We start from the raw sequence: 17032 nt of genomic DNA on the forward strand, positions 1-17032 counted from the left end.
TTTTATATATATATATATTACCCATACATGCTATACATGTATACTATTTTGTGGTTCTTTATTACTGTAAATCATGTAGTTAATCGGTCAATGGTGAACAATCTTAATCTTTAATTATAACAGCTGTTAAACTTAAGGTCAGCGACAATTTATTTTTTATTTACAGCGTTTCCGGAAATCGGGCATCCGGTGTTGACTTACAAAATAGAGTTTTAAAGATGGCCGCAAAAGACACTGAAAATTCGGACTAAAGATAGAAAGATAAGAATTGTAGTAATATCATGTGAAGCTGGTTTCAGCAATAATGTTAATGCACATCGTACACAATGACTTCGTTTTTGTTTGTTGTTAAGATTCCAGTTCACGAGGATGAACGACCGTCAAAGTCGGTGTCTGAAGAAAAGTCGGACGATGACAGCAGCGAGAAGGAGACTAAGGAGGAAGATGATAAATCAAACGATAAATTAGATGTGGCAGACGATGAAGAACACGCGGATCTTGACAGTGCTGACTTGACTAAGACAGAAAAAGTCAAGGAAGATGAGTTAAAGGAGGACAAACCGAAAGTAGAGGAAACGCAGGAGGATGATGATTGGGATTTTGGGGAGGAAGACACAAATAAGGACTTAGGCGATACAGCAGGAGCACAGGGTAAAACCAGTGACAATGAGGATGTGAAACAAAAACAAGAAAAAGACGAGATATTGTGTGAAAATGAAGGCGGCAAGGCTGAGAATACTAATAAGGCGGCTCCAGGGCAATCTTCTGAAGAGAATGAGACCCTAGACCAGAATAAAACAGCGGCAGAAGAGAACACAACACAGAATGTTTCCTATGCAGATGTTGTAAAAGCTGCCATCAGCTGTGAGAATAACAATGAGGAAAAAGATTCAGAACAGATACCTGAAAACCCTGAACAGCAATGTGAGGCAACAGTACAGAATAACACAGACATTTCAGCTGCAGAGGCAGTGGGATCTAATGATAGTAAAACAGAAAATAACAACAGTGAGAAGGAGAAAGAACTCCTGGGAGAAAACTCTGTAGAACCACATGAGAATGGAGATATTAACAAGGTGGAAGGAGGGAAGGATGGAGAACAAAGCACAGCACCGCCAAAAAAGAAATTTCAAGTGGAGAAAGCGGCAGAGGACAGTCTCCAACTGGATGAAGCTTTAAGTAGACAGAATCAGATTGAGGACACCGTTAAACACTTAGAGAAGTCGGAATCCGTCCCGCCCCTCAGGCTCCACGAGAAACTCCCCGTCCCAGCATCCCTGTCTGACGACAGACTCTCGGAGGTGGAAAACGTTAACTTTCAGACTGTCAGCTTTATAGATGAGGAACCACTGGTAGAGGTACACAAACGGGAAATATTGAATTCTAAACAGTAGAGAATATAATCCTATTAATTTATAAAGATTTATAAACTTTCTCAGAAACATGAAAGAATAATTGAAAATAATTTATTCCGAGTTCAGTATTGAATAAAAGATTAGTGTAATACATGTATGGTGCATTTGAAATTTTTACTTTTAGACAGTGAAGGCCATTGTAGAATCCTTCTCTATTGATAACTTCTCTGTTCAAAAGACAGAAAATGGAGAATTCTATCAGGTAAGATCACCATAATTATCCAGTTGTCATCTTAATGATGTAATTGTTCATTTGTCATCACAATTTTTAGCTCTTCTGAGCCAAAGGCTCAAAGAGCTAAGGCCAAAAATAAAAATAGTCTTGTTTCCTGCTACCCGACCTACCCTATTTTTTTTGCACCCGACCCTAAAGTTTTTATTTAGTTTTGGGGGGAAAATCAGAAATTTCATGATCCAAAAGTGAAAAAAAATATACATTTAAGTGGTATTTCATGAAATATGTATATTTTAAATATGGACTTGCATGAAACACTACTTATTTTAAATGATGACATTGACCAATGACCTGTTTAATTTGGTTTTGTAATAGTTCATATCCAACAAATACCACTGGAAAAAATAAAATAAAATAAAAAAATAAAATAATTTTCCGACCTACCTACCCTATTTTTTTCAGGCTGGTAGCAGGAAACAAGACTATTATTTTTTTTGGCCTAATGCTATGGCCATTTGTGCGGTGTGCGGTGTGCATTAACTTTTTAGAATATGGGCCATAACTCAAGAACCCCTTGGCCAATCAGTATCAAATTTGTCACAGGGTATCCTTGGCCCAAGGGCTACCTTTTATACTAAAATAAGGGTTGGGACCCTTAAACAAGGGGAGATAATCAGGAAAACAAAACGAAAAGTACTGGTTGCTAAAAAATCTTCTTCTCCAGAACCACCAGGCAGATTTTCACCAAACTTACATACAAGGATCAGGATATGTCGAAGATTGAAAATTGCTCAAGGAATTACCCGGGGGCAAAGGGCGTGGTCTCAAGGTCACTTCAAAGTTGACCTAAATTTACAAATAATAAAAACGTTTATATGTTGCTTAGTTTTAGGACTAGGATCATCAAATCTTGTAAGTTGATGCATCTTAGGACTTCACATCATGTTAACACAAAAGTAGGTCACGGTGACCTATTTTTTAAATTTTGTGGGCATTTTTAAAAAAATTGATTTGAAGGCATATTTTGGACACTTTAAGGCCTATGATCATCAAACTTTGTCAGTTGATGCATCTTGGGTCCTTGAACAACTACAACTTAAAAGTAGGTCACCGTGACCTACTTTTTGAACTTGATGACTAATTCTTTTTATAACATTTAATCCCATTATTTCAGACACTGAGAGGTTTAGAATCATCAAATCTTGTAAGTTGATGCATCTTTGGACCTTAAAACGTATTTATGAAAAAGTAGGTCACTGTGAATTACTTATTGAATTTTGCAGGCATTTGTTTTTGAATTGTTTAAAAAGGCATATTTTGATTACCTTCAGACCTAGGATCATCAAACTTGGTCAGCAGATGCATCTTGGGACTCTGAAAAATGTCGACCAAAATGTAGGTCACGATGACCTACTTTCAACATTTTATGGCTATATTTTAGTATCTTAGGTATTTATTGGCTTAGAATCATCAAACTTTGTGAGTTGATGCATTTTGGGTTTTCGGAGAGTAACAACCAAAAAGTAGGTCACTGTGACCTACTTTTGACATTTTATGGCTTTATTTAAGTATCTTAGGTATTTATTGGCTTAGAATCATCAAACTTTGTGAGTTGATGCGTCTTAGATTTTTGGAGAGTGATGACCAAAAAGTAGGTCACTGTGACCTACTTTCGACATTTTATGGCTTTATTTAAGTATCTACAGTACTTATTGGCTTAGAATCATCAAACTTCATCATTTGATGCATCTTGGGTTTTCGGAGAATGATGTCCAGAAAGTAGGTCACAGTGACCTAATTTTTTTACATTTAATGGCTTTATTTAAGTATCTATGGTACAAATGGTTTAGAATCATCAAACTTTGCTTGTTAATGCATCTTGGGTTTTTAGAGAATGTCGAACGAAAAGTAGGTCATCGTGACCTACTTTTGAATATCTCAGGTACTTATTGGCTTATAATCATCAAACTTTGTCTGTTGATGTATCTTGGGTTTTCGAAAATCGTCTACAAAAATTAGGTCGCAGTGACCTACTTTTGACATTATATGGCTATATTTAAGTATCTTGAATACTTATTGGCTTAGAATAATCAGACTTTGTCAGTAGATACATTTTGGGTTTTCCAAGGATGTAGACAAAAAAATAGGTCATGGTGACCTACTTTTGACATTTTATGGGTATATTTAAGTATATCAGGTACATATCGGCTTAGAATCATCAAACTTTGTCAGTTGATGCAACTTGAGTTTTCAGGGATCGCAAACCAAAAATTACATCACCTTGACCTACTTTTGACATTTTATGGCTATTTTCATATCTCAAGTACTGGTTGACCTAGAGAACTGTTAAACTTTGTCAGTTGGGGCATCTTTGGTTTTCGGAGAATGTGGACCAAAAAGTAGGTCATGGTGACCTACTTTTGAATATCTCAGGTACTTATTTGCTTAGAATCATCAAACTTTGTCAGTTGATGTATCTTGGGTTTTCAAAGAATGTAGACAAAAAAGTAGGTCACGGTGACCTACTTTTAAATATCTCAAATACTTATTGGCTTAGAATCTTCAATCTTTGTCTATTAATGCATCTTCAGTCCTCAGAAAACTTCAATCTTAAAGTAGGTCACTGTGACGTACTTATGGTTTTTTATAGCTTTATTATTAAAATATCTTCAGTCCTAATTGGCTAAGAATCATCAAACTTTGTCAGTTGATGCAACTTGGGTCTTAGGATACTTGGGGCTAGAGGCTTCAAATAGAAGTGATAGATTGTACAATTTATCAGAAGAGCGATTCAAGGCCCTTGGGCCTCTTGTTTATCTCATTTTGTCCTGCATTCATCTGTACGTGTATCCTGATGAATGTCTGTCTGTAAACTTTTCACAAGAAATATTACTGATCCCAAAGTAGTGACAACTTTTAAAACTCTTCATCTTGAGTACCACTGGGCCAGAAAGATGAATTTCAAATTTGTTCAATTGCATAAAAAAATCTTGAGAAAGCAGACTGAAAGTCAGATGCATGGGCCATGGGGCTAAAATCAGGGAATAAAGTTTTACATATATAGAATCTTTATTTGTATGATTTTAGGTAATTTTTCTGGATGAAGGAGGTGAACGTTGTGAATCGATCTTGAATCAGCTTGCAAAACAGAAGATAGGTGACAGGCCAGGGACATCTGTAAGGTGGGCACTTACAGCATTAAATCATAAATACGGTATAAATTATTTTTTATCATGTTCTGATGTGAAATCAACAGTTAATGAATGATATACATCTAAGAGATCAGTGTTAGACCTGATCAAGAGCAAACAAACACTTGACAATTGTGTTGTTGTTGCAGTATTTTCCCGTCCAGTATCTACCGTGGTAACATCCCCAATGACACAGAGGAGGAGTCAGAGGATGAAGGGTAGGCTTCTTAGTTAATAAATAAAAACAGTCTTCACGAAAACTTTTCAAACTAACTGGCCAGTCGGACCCGTGAACTTTCAAAATTTACTGGCCCACCAAAAGTTTTACTGGCCCCTTAATTAAAAAATAAAATAAATACATTTTCATAACAGTAAATTTATACATGTTTACGTACTTCAACTTTTGAATGCCGCCATTTTTCGTCCTTTGTCACGTTTCGGTAAGTTGTTCTTTGGAAATTCGCACATTTTACGTACTAGTTAATAGTTACTAGCTAGTTGGTTGAAAACATCCATTTTATAATAGGGTTACAATAAAAATTAAAAACGTGCTTGTTCTTATATTATATATTGAAATTTATGCAAGTAAGTCAGTTAAGATTGCTTACTCCACTTATATTGAACTCGCTTATTTTGAAATTCCGCTTATTTTGAATTAGAAATAAACATTTTGCCTCTCATATTCTTTGCATTAAAATAACGGTTATATTGAAATCGGTTATATTGAAATTTCTCTTATATTGAAGCCAATCGGTCCCCACAGGTGATAATTTGTTTTAATAACGGTTATATTGAAGTTTACATATGTACGGTTGGTGACAGTAATTATCTGATTGAGCAGTTGATATACAAAGGTGTGAATAATTAAGTTTTCAACATTTGTGTTTTAATACTGCATGTTCACAAATTCATCACTGTTCAATTTTTAATATAATACGGACATATTGAGGCTAAACAGCTAAACGTGGGTATATTCTAGGTGCAGCTTACTAATGTTTAAATGAAATGTAAAAAAACATTTTTGAAACCAAAACGATGTTTTTTTCATATGCCTTTCGAAATAACAATTATACACTTACGATGAAATACCAGCATTCAGCAGTACTTACATGTAACTGTTAGGAATTTTCTGCAAAAGGTAAATAAATGGATGGGAATAATTGATAGTCGTACTTTTCAATGAAACAGATATTTGTTTCAAGGACTTTCATCTTTGTAATATGTGTGTTGACAAAATTAATTTTTGGGTTTGTTTTTTTTGCGATTGAAGTTGTAAAAATGGGACTTTCGATTTTTATAAAATTAATATATTTAACTTATGGATTTCAATATGGGAAATTTATTGACTGTGTTGATTTTTATAACCAACAAGCCCATCGGACTTCTTGAATTTTGATTTTCACTGACCCGACATCAAAATTCACTGGCCTCGGTCTTCGGACCAGTGAGTTTTCGTGAAGACTGTAAAAATATCACATGGTTGTGTCAAAGTCCTTACTGATGATGCTTAAAAATTATACTGTCATCTACTGTACAGGCTATTCTTCTGATTGGTTTTAAACATTTTGCTTTTATTATAACTTTGCTCATCTGTAAATTCATCTTTTTATCTATTCATTAAATACAATTATCATTGATAAATGCAAATTCATCTGAGACATTCACTGAGACAAACCACATACAGTTGCTGTATAAATGTACATTGTTCTGGTATAAGTCATCATTTGTATTACTTTCTGTAGTTGGGTACAATCACATTAAGATTAAACAGTATCCATTTTTTTCCATCTTTTTCATGATGTTCAGGAGTGAGTCAAGGTAGGCTGGTAAGAACACTGCTGTCTGTGTTGTCTGGTACTATATAGTCCTATCAGTATCATTGTGTAACATCTGCTACCCAGAGAGGCTTATTTTATTTTACTATCTCGTAAAGTATAAATTCAGTTAAGTAATAAATAGGGTTTATAAGTCTTGAGTAGAAATGAGTAGTGATCATGATATTTTTATGTCATTTGCATGCTGGCACAGCTCAGTTATGAATTTGTTCAACTGTTGTCTTTACACTATGCTTAACATAATTGTAATAAAGAAGCTGTGTGTGGAGGCTGTATGGAGAAATGATACTAATCACTAGATGTAAATATTGTAGTAATCCTCATATAAATATGTCTTGTCATCAGCTACTAATTTCTCAATACTAATACCTGGTAAGACTTAAATAGTTGTCATTTGAAATCAAACTAATGCATATACATTGTATATGTTATTTCTTTTACAATATCTTATGCACTTTTTAAAATTTCTTTAATATCTTTGGCAACCTGATGGTATCTATATAATTATATAATATTTATATAACTGTACATATTTCATTTTCCTGGCATTCATCATGATTTTGTAATGGTCAATGTAGTGTACTGGGTAATACTAGTATCAGAAGAAACACATTGATGTTATCTATCAAATTGATCTTTTTTCATGACATCCAGGAGTGAGTCAAGGTAGGCTGGTTAGCACTATGTTGTTTTTGTTGTCTGGTAACATATAGATCAATAAATATCAATGTATAACATTTAAAATTTTATAAAATTCCTCAAAGATCTTATATAACTTAGTTCAATATTAGGGATAATTTTGGGATTGAATTAATAACTGCATCATGTCTGTAGAATTAAACTGTGGTTATATAATCTCCTTTGCATGATGGTACAATATTTTGAATTTTGTTGTTTCTATATTCTGATAATCATTTTAAAAGGGTGATACAGGTTGTGGAATGTTGAGTTGAGGTGTAGATTCTTAGAGATAATACTCATGAATCATAATTTTTATCCCACTACTCCTCATATGTACAACAATATAGCATGTCATCTCATCAGCTACTAATCTTTTAGTACAATTAATACTCTGTCCTTTATTAGGAAAGTGGTACATATGTATTTGTTCACAAGCCACAGGTTTTGTGACCATTCTATGGACACAAAACCCGTGGCTTGCAACGATGGCTTGTCAGATAAGACAGGTTTTACTGTATTTTGCTTAGAGTATGAAGCACAGATGTTTTTCTTTATTGTTTACAGAGAGTGGTACAAACCACTAATGTATAATGAGAAATATAATGTTATGAAAACAGAGTAAACTTTAAGTATAGTGTAAACTAAATTATAATTCCAGTGCAAGAAATTTTCATGAGGTTTGCAAAAGCCTTGTTATTGCAAATGTTTCTATCCATGAACTGGTCTTTAAAGTCTCTCATTCTTTTAAAAAACAGATAAAAAAAGGCTTGATTGCAAAAATTAATCGGCGTGAACTAGTTTACCCCAGTAAATCATGAAAAAAAGTCATTGCAAATGAAAGTTGGTTTGCAGTATTCAGTATTTTTGTACTATATACCATAAAGAGTGAGGAATGCAATGTATTCTTTGTTTTATATATGTTAATATACTGTTAACAGAGAAGAAACTGAAGACAGAGATGAGGAGACACCATTCAAGAAATCAATCAAAGCCAGAATGCTGGTCACTCAGGTAAGAATACTGGTCACACAGGTAAGAATGCTGGTCACACAGGTAAGAATGCTGGTCACACAGGTAAGAATGTTCAGTCAAAGCCAGAATGCTGGTCACACAGGTAAGAATGTTCAGTCAAGGCCAGAATGCTGGTCACTCAGGTAAGAATGTTCAGTCAAGGCCAGAATGCTGGTCACACAGGTAAGAATGTTCAGTCAAGGCCAGAATGCTGGTCACACAGGTAAGAATAGTTCAGTCAATGTGAGAATGCTGGTTACACATGTAAGAATAGGTCAGTCAATGTGAGAATGTTGGTCACACAGGTAAGAATAGGTCAGTCAAGTTGAGAATTCTGGTAATACAGGTAAGAATAGGTCAGCCAAGGTGAGAATATTGGTCACACAGGTAAGAATAGGTCAGCCAAGGTGAGAATGTTGGTCACACAGGTAAGAATAGGTCAGCCAAGGTGAGAATGTTGGTCACACAGGGAAGAATAGGTCAGTCAAGGTGAGAATGCTGGTCACACAGGGAAGAATAGGTCAGTCAAGGTGAGAATATTGGTCACACAGGTAAGAATAGGTCAGCCAAGGTGAGAATGTTGGTCACACAGGGAAGAATAGGTCAGTCAAGGTGAGAATATTGGTCACACAGGTAAGAATAGGTCAGCCAAGGTGAGAATGTTGGTCACACAGGGAAGAATAGGTCACACAGGTAAGAATATTGGTCACACAGGTAAGAATAGGTCACACAAGGTGAGAATGTTGGTCACACAGGGAAGAATAGGTCAGTCAAGGTGAGAATATTGGTCACACAGGTAAGAATAGGTCAGTCAAGGTGAGAATGCTGGTCACACAGGGAAGAATAGGTCAGTCAAGGTGAGAATATTGGTCACACAGGTAAGAATAGGTCAGTCAAGGTGAGAATGATGGTCACACAGGGAAGAATAGGTCAGTCAAGGTGAGAATATTGGTCACACAGGTAAGAATGGTCACACAAGGTGAGAATGTTGGTCACACAGGGAAGAATAGGTCAGTCAAGGTGAGAATATTGGTCACACAGGTAAGAATAGGTCAGCCAAGGTGAGAATGTTGGTCACACAGGGAAGAATAGGTCAGTCAAGGTGAGAATATTGGTCACACAGGTAAGAATAGGTCAGTCAAGGTGAGAATGTTGGTCACACAGGGAAGAATAGGTCAGTCAAGTTGAGAATTCTGGTAATACAGGTAAGAATAGGTCAGTCAAGGAGAGAATGTTGGTCACACAGGTAAGAATAGGTGAGTCAAGGTGAGAATGTTTGTCACACAGGTAAGAATAGGTCAGTCAAGGTGAGAATGTTTGTCACACAGGTAAGAATAGGTCAGTCAAGGTGAGAATGTTTGTCACACAGGTAAGAAGAGGTCAGTCAAGGTGAGAATGCTGGTTACACAGGTAAGAATAGGTTAGTCAAGGTGAGAATGTTGGTCACACAGGTAAGAAGAGGTCAGTCAAAGTGAGAATGCTTGTTACACAGGTAAGAATAGGTTAGTCAAGGTGAGAATGTTGGTCACACACGTAATAATAGGTCAGTCAAGGTGAGAATGTTGGTCACACAGGTAAGAATAGGTCAGTCAAGGTGAGAATGTTGGTCACACAGGTAAGAATAGGTTAGTCAAACCAGAATGCTGGTCACACAGGTAAGAATAGGTTAGTCAATGTGAGAATGTTGGTCACACACGTAATAATATGTCAGTCAAGGTGAGAATGCTGGACACACAGGTAAGAATAGGTCAGTCAAGGTGAGAATGTTGGTCACACAGGTAAGAATAGGTCAGTCAAGGTGAGAATGTTGGTCACACAGGTAAGAATAGGTCAGTCAAGGTGAGAATGCTGGTCACACATTTAAGAATAGGTCAGTCAAGGTCAGAATGTTGGTCACACAGGTAAGAATAGGTCAGTCAAGGTCAGAATGTTGGTCACACAGGTCAGAATAGGTCAGTCAAGGTCAGAATGTTGGCCACACAGGTCAGATTAGGTCAGTCAAGGTCAGAATGTTGGTCACACAGGTCAGAATAGGTCAGTCAAGGTCAGAATGTTGGTCACACAGGTCAGAATAGGTCAGTCAAGGTCAGAATGTTGGTCACTTATATTGAAATGGATACCAGTAGTTTACCTATTACAAATACTTCAGTGGTCACTTATATTAATATAGAAGTGTAAGATACATGGCATTCTACAAGCTTGGGCTAGCAGGTGAACCCTTTAGCTCAATTAATAGAGCACTTTACCGGCAAGCTAGAGTATGGGGCTCAATCCCCAGCAGAGGCACAAAATTCTTTCTGTTACATTTGGCGCCCATGTTGGGACCTGAATGTTCTCTGGCAGGTGATAGTGATTGACCCTAGAACTTTGCCCATTAGGTTTTGGCACTCCAAAAGAGATGAGGACATCTCATTCTCTGAAGGGCAACAATATATTAGTGCAAGATACACAGCATTCTACTAGCTTGGGCTAGTGGGTTAACCCTTTAGCTAGATTGATAGAGGACTGGACTGGCAAGCCAGAGCCCGTTTTTTGTTACATTAACTTAGAAGTCAACTTTGGAAAAAATAGAGAAAAGATCAACATTGATCAATTTCCTACTCCTTCTAATGTAAGAAAATGTACTTGTATCTGTAAGATATCCACTGTGAACTCCTTTTACTACAGGATATATTACAAAGACTTGATTATTTCCTTGTCTTTTCAGGTATTCAACACTGTCAGAGACAATGCTCAGTTTACGTTCGATTACTTGGTTCTGTGTGTTACTGCTAGGTAAATTTATACACTTTATTCTCCCCTCTTCCCCTCTCTCTCTCTCTTTTTCTCTCTTTGTAACAAATAATTTATTATAACAAATTACTGCTCATATTTGAATGATTGTAAAATGATATTAAGCTCTAACAATCACTTTCCATTGACTACCAGCTTTCAGAAGTGTTTGCTTTACTTAATTACATTGTAAAAACAAGATGTGTTTATGAAACACTATATGGCAGCTTATGGCAAGGGTTGAATCTCTCTCAAATGCAAGTCAAACCACAAGGTCAAAATTGTTGATATCCAAAGGAATGTCTTGTCATAAGGGATAAACCTGTGAAATATGAAAGACAAGTAATAACTATTCAAAAGTAATGTCCAAGGCTATGCATTTTTAAAAATGGGTCAAAATCTAAGGTCAACGTCTTAATATATTTACTCTTTTTACCCTTTGAAAGGTCTTGTCACAATGAATATACATGTGAAGTATGAAAACCCTAGTGCCAACTTTTCAAAAGTTATGGTCAAGAGTATTTTTTGGTAATTTTGTGTAAAAGTGGGTGAAGGTCAAGAGGTCAATTTTTTGGGTACTTGGAGAAATGTTTTGTATTAGGAAACTGAATACACCTGTGAAATAGCCCAACCCACTCAAAAGTTATGGTCAAGGGGTTAAAGTTTTTGCAGACAAACAGACAAACAAAATGGACAGACAGGGCAAAATCTATATACCCCCCGAATTTTTTATTACGGGGGCACAGTAAACGTCAAATAAAACAAAAAAGACACTGAATTTAGCTTGGATTAGCAATACACTTCCTTTTATATATTAAGTGCAGATGTGTTTTTCCTGTTGTTTCCAACTGCATTCTTTTCTTCAGAGTTTGATTAGGATTCCAAGACAAAAAGGGTAACCATAGTAACCCAGCGCATGACCATGATCTTCAAAAAATGAAACATTGCTTTGTTACTGTGTCAGCTGTGCTTTTTTTTATTTCATGATGACAATTGCATGAATTTTTTTTATCTTTTAACATAAAACACTTTTTTTTATTTTTAAGAGGCTTTCTAGCTTGGAGATAAATCCTCAGATTGTTCTTTGAAAACCACATTTCCTCTGTTTCATGTCTATAAAACAGAGCACTTAACTAATGTTTTAATGTGTTTGTCGGCAGGTAGTAGGAATATTAGAATGTCTGAAACAATCTTAAGTTATGAACTGTACTTTGTCTGCCTTATGGTTCAGTCCGTCAGTCTGTCCGTTCGTTTGTGTATCTGTTTGTAGCTCTGCTGTATAATGTGTAGGTTGATTGCCAAACTCTATTTTAAAAAAGTAATTGTGGTAAGGTGACATACTGAAAAAGTGTTTCAGTCCAATGTGATTAAAAAGTTTAATGTGCAATATTCTTAGGCAGAATTTTCAAAAGTGTATGAGAGAAAATGGCCTTACCACAGATAAAGGGAGGTAAATACAAGCACTTTGATTTGATTGTCCCATCAAGAATTTGTAATTCGTATTGAGATCCCACCACATGCAGGTGGAAGGTTGCAAAAATGTAGACTAATACTGCCATTGAGCAGTGAGGGGTCTTTTCCATGCTAGCATCTACTGTGACACAGGAACTTGGTTTATACAGTGTTATTCAAAGGACCAGTACGTCTCCATGTCACACTGTGATTTCAACCCTGAGACGTAAGGATCAACTCCTCACTCTGTGAATCTAGAGCAAATGCTCTAAGCACTGAGCTACACAGGCAAAATGTGATTAAATGTCTTGCATGCTAAGGACAAAGCCTCTAGGCAAAAGTAAAACTGTCATATATACAAAGTTCAGTTTAAATTGGAGGATATCAGATAGCTTGGCTAGAGGGCTAAAATAGGCAGATCCTGTGGCCCAGTCTTATTTCCTTCTAGATCTGTGTATAAAATATTGTTTAAATGAATAGCTTGGCTTTGGCAGAGGGATGCCAGTTGACTGTAAGTACAGAGATTAGAATATTTAAGTACATGTAGATGTACAAATATCATATAGTATAAGGCACATGAAAAACTGGCAGTGATGAAAAAAGATGATTTTTCTATACACAAATTAAACTTTTATTTACGGTAGTCTGGGTGATGTGTTGGACCATTCTGATGATTATTCAAAGATTCCTGTGTAAATTAATGGTTTACTTTTACTTTCATTATACTAAGACTCGTGTGTAAATGGTTTACTTTTACTTTCATTATACCGAGACGTCATACATGTTAACGTTTTCTTTTACTTTCATTATACTAAGACTCACATGTAAATGTTTACTTTTACTTTCAGTTTGCTGGCCTGCCTGGGATTGGTGGAGAACAGTTCTGTAATCTTGGTCGCCAGTATGCTTGTTTCACCACTCATGGTAGGTCATCGGGATTTTTCTTTATTTTTGAAGTTTTTTTAAAACCATTTATGACTTTTAATATACTCTTCTCAGTCTTCTGATATATAAAAACCCAATACCTTCCATGTTCAACTTGAATATATTAGAGCATTTTTAAGTTCCAATGCCCTCTTGTATCATTTAAAGTATCAACAAAAGATTTTTTGTGTAATATATCTGAATTAGTGAGGGAAAAAAGCTTTGATAGATCGAGGCTGCATTCAAGTTTTTCTTTTTTAAAATATTTTCAAATTACATTTTATTGTAAATTTTTAATGCATTCTACTATCATAAGTGCATGACTTTCTCTCAGCTTTCTGTTTTTAATTATTATCTGTGATTAACAGATGTATCCCACAATAGACCCTTTTCCTATGACATATTTTGCCTAGGAGTTATTCCCCTTAGTCGCCATATTGTAGGGCAACATTCCCAGATCGTTTCATATTATTCAACCAAGTTCAATTTTTATACTGGTTGATGAGGTAAAGATAACACTATTTTTCTATACTGAATTGAAATTGAATTTAAATATACATTTGTTAAAGTCTCTATTAATTCATAATTTTAAGATTGTAAATATTTTCCCCCAAATATTTCTTGCATGTATGTTTAAAATTGGTTCCTCAAAGAGGTAAATTTACTACTTTGCCATACAAGATGGCGGCTAAGGGGAATGACTCCTACGCAAAATATGTCATAGGAAAAGGGTCTATTGCTCTGTAAACCACTTTTCTTGGTTGTCTCCCTTGCCTTGTTATTTTATTTCTAGCTGTTGTTCTTAAGTTTCTGTAAACTATCTTATCTCTCTGTCAGACTAATTTCTTCTGAGATTTTATCATAAGACGATACAAATGAGAACTTTCTTCCATAAATTTATTAAACTTTTTACACAAATTACAATGAAGCCATGAACAAATGGATGTTATACATGTATTCAACTGATATTTCTAGACTGTTCCATGGTATTGCTTCATAGAAACAGTGATTTTTTTTTTTGCAAACATTTATAATTTTTAAACAAAATACATGTATTTTGTTAACATTACCTTTCAAAACACAAGTTCTTGTCAAAATATTTTTCTGGTTACAGCACTTAGTTAGTCAAAGATAACTGGCCTTTTGCTTGGAGTAAACTCTGTTGTTGTTTTTTTCTTTGGCATATGTTATTGTATTTTTTTCCTAAATTTACCACACAATTTATAACAAAAAAAAAGAAAGATGAATTTGTTAATATACAATTGATGACTAGATAGTACACATGCATGTTCTTTCTATGAATAATATGTGAAATCGTGTTGAGTTGTTTCTTACATGTATCTTACATTTTCTTTGTCATACATATAAGGTAGGATTCTTCTCACATTTCTTGTATTTAAAAATTAATGAAATTTTCACAGAATCAACAGGACAATATCACTAAGTGATGGTATCAGTGAGATTAAATTAATATTAGAGGCAAGGTCAGGTCAAAGTCATTACCTTTCTCCTGGACATTAAGAATAAAAAATTACTGTTTCCAATCATGCGATCCCTACTTGTAATTCAAAACATTGAATGTTTTTCTTTTTGCATAAAAAGAATACTACCATATAGGGCTAATAAGATGATATTACCAAACTGACATAGATAATTTAAATAAAATGGATATTTGCTAATCCGAATTTCCTCTACTTTTCTTTAATTCCTAGGATATATTAGTTATTTTTATATGTTTCCTGTATTTAACTTTTTCTCATTTTCACATATAATAAAGTTTTCACATAAAGGTACAAAATGATACAAAAATTAAAAGTTTTGATCGTTTACTAAGAGAGAAATAACACTTTTTACGGATTTTTGGCTTAAATATGTACTTAGATTCGAAGCATTAAAAGGCAACATAGTTCTAGTATGTGTGAAAAATCTTATCTATTTGATAAATTTTGAAACTTTAGTCCCTTATTATTATTTTAAGTTGCATTTGAAAATTTCGTCTAGTCTTTGATTGCGTAAAAATTATAACCAAATTCAATGTTCAATAATAATTTTGAGAGGCAATTTAGAAGATATTTTCATACACCACCATTCCGCCAAAAATATAGTCCCTGCTAGTTTTCAAACGCAGTTTACCCTTTCTATTTAGAGTTGTACAATTGTGACGAGGAAAGAAAAATATGGTCTTTTAAATCTCTTACACCTAAATATATGAGACATATAAGTATACTTTGTAAATTTCATCTAGTCAGAAACTAGAGAAGAATCCTACCTAAATGATTGTTTACTAGCCAAAATTCTTTATTAAATTTAAAACAATATTCTCAATACTATAGGGCTACAATCTTATCAGAGACAGAGATCTTATCAATCTTATTGTTGAAGTGACGACTTAACATTCTGACATACATTTTTTACTCTTATGCTTCAGTAGCTGTAATTGATCACAGAAGCCATTGAGCATCTATGAAAAATTAGATGTACAAAATTAAATGTATATACATTATACTATTCTGTTATTCTCAGGGTCCTATCCTTGGAGGTACATTTGGCACAGTTATGCAGAACAAGTCACTGAGAGAACTGGGGATAAAGAATGAACTAATAGGACTTCTTATATGTCTCATTAGTGGTAAGTATGTAATTAACTGTCCAGGATAAAGCTCTTCCATCAATTAAACATACTATGACATATATCAATGTTGCAATGTTGTTGAGAAAAACAATACCAAACCATAACTCGAGAACCTAATGACATGACGACTTGACACAAAGAATAAATTGATATGTTTACTGCATTATGCAATATGAAGACGACCAACAAGAATAGAGGAGGCATGCTGTTAATATTACCCACTTGATAATCTTCCACTCATCAATGTTGACCACAGAGGAGAGATGTGTTTTTGTGCAATAAAAACAAATACCCACTAGTTATTAAGTTCTGCCATTTTTCTCAACAAGTATTTGATTGGATGAATTTGTTCAGGTGAGCAGTGGGGCCTAGGGGCCTATGTTGCCTAGTTTTCAGGGAGACAAATTTGTGTCATGGTTGTCTGATTTTTTTTTTTTACAGGCCTTTTATTTGGAATCATCAGTGGGGTGGTCAACATGGAGGGATCTAAGTGGGGCAGTACAGACAGCTGGCCCACCAACGAAATGAAATCTAGGTATGGTGTGTATATAGAATTCAAAATAAATAAATGAATTATCTACTATGATTCCACCTGAAGAGTAGTTAGCAAAACTGTTTAAAATGTGCTTGATATTATTTTTGTTTAATTAGGATGCAAAGATGTTGTTAATTAAAAGATAAAATATCTTATTTATGAATAAACAAACCTAATTGTGTATATTTTCCCCCAGTATTGTTATAAATATATTTCTTCAAATGATACACTTGCTGGCTGTACAGAGCTTCTGTATAATTATGATTATAGCTTGTATATTTTATCAGAATTGACGTGGAATTTTTCCTTATAGAGGTGTGTTAAGAAGTCTGTGGGTTGGTGTCTGTATTGCTATACCCTCTGGAGCGGGCGTGGCCTTGTCTGTACTGGGAGGGAACGCTGGATCTCT

General features: G+C 34.8%; 1 protein-coding gene across 1 annotated transcript; it reads left to right on the forward strand.

The window, feature by feature from the left end:
• Positions 1 to 227: 227 nt before the first annotated feature.
• LOC134229371 (midasin-like) lies at positions 228 to 17028 on the forward strand (the record flags this gene model as incomplete). The annotated part of the gene is made up of 12 exons (XM_062711117.1): positions 228 to 1358; positions 1540 to 1617; positions 4678 to 4772; positions 4931 to 4999; positions 6588 to 6599; positions 7271 to 7282; positions 8236 to 8308; positions 11016 to 11083; positions 13381 to 13456; positions 15980 to 16085; positions 16530 to 16623; positions 16937 to 17028. Coding segments are annotated over exons 1-12 (1807 nt in total), but the record flags the coding sequence as incomplete, so codon positions are not given.
• Positions 17029 to 17032: the final 4 nt, after the last annotated feature.

This window comes from Saccostrea cucullata, unplaced genomic scaffold (assembly GCF_032062105.1).
Source record: "Saccostrea cucullata isolate Sc308-1 unplaced genomic scaffold, CSIRO_AGI_Scuc_v1 ctg6713, whole genome shotgun sequence".
Taxonomy (NCBI): domain Eukaryota; kingdom Metazoa; phylum Mollusca; class Bivalvia; order Ostreida; family Ostreidae; genus Saccostrea; species Saccostrea cuccullata.